General features: G+C 65.5%; 1 protein-coding gene across 1 annotated transcript in view; it reads right to left on the reverse strand.

Moving 5' to 3' along the window:
• EFCC1 (EF-hand and coiled-coil domain containing 1) overlaps positions 1 to 2,235 on the reverse strand; it is a 12,557-nt gene extending 10,322 nt beyond the window's left edge. The window contains exons 1-2 of the mRNA XM_044912691.1: positions 1,516 to 2,235; positions 5 to 85 (exon numbers count right to left, since the gene is read on the reverse strand). Coding sequence (XP_044768626.1) covers positions 5 to 85; positions 1,516 to 2,235 — 801 coding nt within the window. The remainder of the gene's footprint in view (positions 1 to 4; positions 86 to 1,515) is intronic.
• Positions 2,236 to 2,922: the final 687 nt, after the last annotated feature.

Below are 2,922 nucleotides of genomic sequence, written 5' to 3' on the forward strand. Positions count from 1 at the left end.
GCGCCTGCCGCAGCTCCCGCGCCGCCGCCTCGGGCCCGCCGCGCCCCGCCTCCTGCGCGCCCGCCTGGCTCTTCCAGAGGCCGACCTGCGGGGACAGGGCCGCGGGGACCGCGGTGAGCGCCTCGCGTCGGCCGCCCGCCACGACCGCGGCCACCGTGCCCGCGCCGCCCCGGAGCTCCCACGGTGCACGTTTATTGCGCGCACTGCCTACCGCTCCCAGGCTGGTCTGAGCTCGTTTAATCCTCGCAACAGCCCAAATGAGGCAGGAGCTCTAATTATCCCCTTTTTCCTGGGTGAGGGAAACTGAGCCACAATGCCCAGTATTCTCATCTTTGCGCGGTACCAATAATTCCCGAACTTCACGACTCTTCTCTTCTTCAGTGACTCCTCCGATCCCTAGACTCGAGGAACAATCTAAGCGTCTCAAAAAGGCGTTTCTGGACCTCCCCGGTGTCTGGTCAATAGACTCTTCTTGAGGGTGGGGTTTTTGTCTGTCTTGTTTACCGCTGTGTCCCCGACGCCTTAACCAGGTCTGGCACACAGTAGGTGCTCAATAAATACCTGGAGAATGAATGATCCTGGACCATCTTGCTGCGCACCATGGGAGTCATTTCCCACTCTCACCCTTTGCTTCTCTTGTGCTCCTAGGCCGCCAGCCCTTGCCTGTCCATAGCTATGACCCCTGAAAGCGGCACCCTGCCACTCCTCCGCATACGCAGCCTGCCCTCTGCCGCTCAGGGCTGGTGACTGGGCAATGGGCAGAGTGGGGCTAATGCAAGTCAGCTCCCTCCTGACCTATGGTCCCTTGGGGCAGAGGCTCTTCTCTTCCTCCTCCCACCCCCATCGCCCTTGGCTGAGCACAGTGCTTAAGTGTTTGTTGACTGAATCCCAGATGCTTGGGCTCTGTCCATATCTCACTCAGTGCTTCCTTCTCAACATCCTAGAGGTCTGGCCCTGAAGGGGTTCGGTGGTCAGTGACTGCCTGATGAACAGTGACACTATCTATTTAGCACCTGGCCCTGGCCCTGAGGGAGGCCCATAAATACTTGCTGAATGACCCAATGAGCCGCCAGTCTACCCATTAGGCAGGAAGCTCCTTAAGGGTGGGGACAGGGCCTTTTTCACCCTTTATCTCCTAACCCACCCTTCAGCCCCAGCCTGGCACCACAGAGAGCTCAAGACGCCTGCTGAATGACTGAATGTGCGAGACGGCCCAGGTTTCCTGGGAGAGTTCAACTACTGGGTTAGAAGAGGCAAGACGACATAGTGAGGGTGGGGGGACGGCGTGGGATGGTGATCCGGGTGGGACAGGGGTTTTAGAGGTGGAATGGGTGGGGGGGCTGGAGTGGGTTGAATGCAATGGGAGTGGGATTGGGGGAGGACTCAAGTGAGCCGAAGTGGGGTGGGGCTGCCCTCTCTTCCCCCTTCCACTTCCTCAGCGGGTCCCGGGCTGCTCAAACGACCCCCGCCCGCCTCCAGCCACGGCCGCCCCCCTCCCTCCGCGCCGGCGCGCACCTGCAGCGCTAGACAGCGCGCGTCACTGCTCTGCAGCGCGGCACGCAGGTCCTCCACCAGCTCGCGCAGGCTGCTGTTCTCCTCCTCCAACCGCGCCAGGCGCTCGCCGTCCCGGCCGCCGTCGGGGCCGCCGTCCGGGGCGGGCGTGCGGGGCGGACGGCGGCGGCGGCGCGGGCGGCGCAGGCGGATCTGCGTCTCGATGTGCTCGCTTAGAGCGCCGCGGGGCAGCCGGGGCCCTGCGCGGGTGCCGAAGTAGCCGCAGAGGCGCGCGTGGAACTGGCGGAAGGTGAGCTCGGGCGGCTCCGCACGCAGCGCCAGGCGCGCCTCCTCTTCGGCATCCGCGTCCCCGTCGATGGCCACCCCAGCGGCCGTGTCGCCAGCGGTCGCATCCCCCGGGTTCGTGTCTCGGGCGGCCGCATCCCCGGAGGCCTCCCCGGCGGCGGCCCCCTCGGCGCGCAGCCCCAGCACGGCGCAGAGAGCGCGGAAGTCAGCGCGGGGCAGGCGGCCGGCGCCGCGGCAGTCCAGGTGGTGGAAGACCTCTTGCAGGTACTGGTCCAGGCCGGTGGCCAGCACCACGATCTCGTTCTCCACGCCGCGGTCCAGCCCGTAGTGGTGCGCCAGGGCGCTCAGCAGCCACTGGGTGCGCCGCGCGGGTCGCCGGTACGGGTCACCCGCCGCGCCCTCCATGCCGGCCTCCCGGCCCGGGCCGCTCAGCTGCATCGCTGCGGCGCGTCGCTCCTCCGGTCCCTCCGCCCCGCCACTTCCAGGGGCGGCCCCAGAGTTCTTCGAAAGGAGGGGCTTAGCGGTCGCGGTCTGGTTGGAGCGGCGCGGAGGGCCGTGTCCAGCAGCTGCGCTGCCTTGGCCGGGCGTCTGTGTTTACTCGGGTTGGTTAGGAGAAGGCTGGGGTAGGGGGCCTGGTCCCTCTCTGTCTCGCTTCTGCGGGTGACCCCAGCTCTCTTCTCTCCTCATCACTCCAGGGGCTTCCCTGGCGTCTCCTTTTCCCTTCCCACTCCCGGCTCTGTCGGCTTTCAACTCCCGCACCCTCTGTCCCACCCACCCTGCGCTGAGAGTTGGCCCCGGGACCGGCGCGAGGCGTGGGCGCAGGATAGGAAGCCGGGGAGAGAGGGAGGGTAGCTGCCTGGTCTTGTTGCTGGGGGTGTGTCCCCCAAGCCCACGTGTCATTCCACCCCTTCTCCGGAAAGTCTTCCGAGGGTAGCCCCGGGAGCTGGTTCTAACCGCCCTCTCCCCGCGCAGGTGCGGAGAAGCCCCTCTCCCCCTATATTTAGATACAGGGTCCCCAAACTCTTGTTACTCCACCATAGATGGTGCAGAGGCTCACGTGGTAACTAGAGCAGAGAGACAGGGTTGGAGAAGTAAGTGGACTGCTTTAGGGACATCCCGCTGGTA

This window comes from Neomonachus schauinslandi, chromosome 1 (genome assembly GCF_002201575.2).
Source record: "Neomonachus schauinslandi chromosome 1, ASM220157v2, whole genome shotgun sequence".
NCBI classification, from domain to species: Eukaryota; Metazoa; Chordata; class Mammalia; order Carnivora; family Phocidae; genus Neomonachus; species Neomonachus schauinslandi.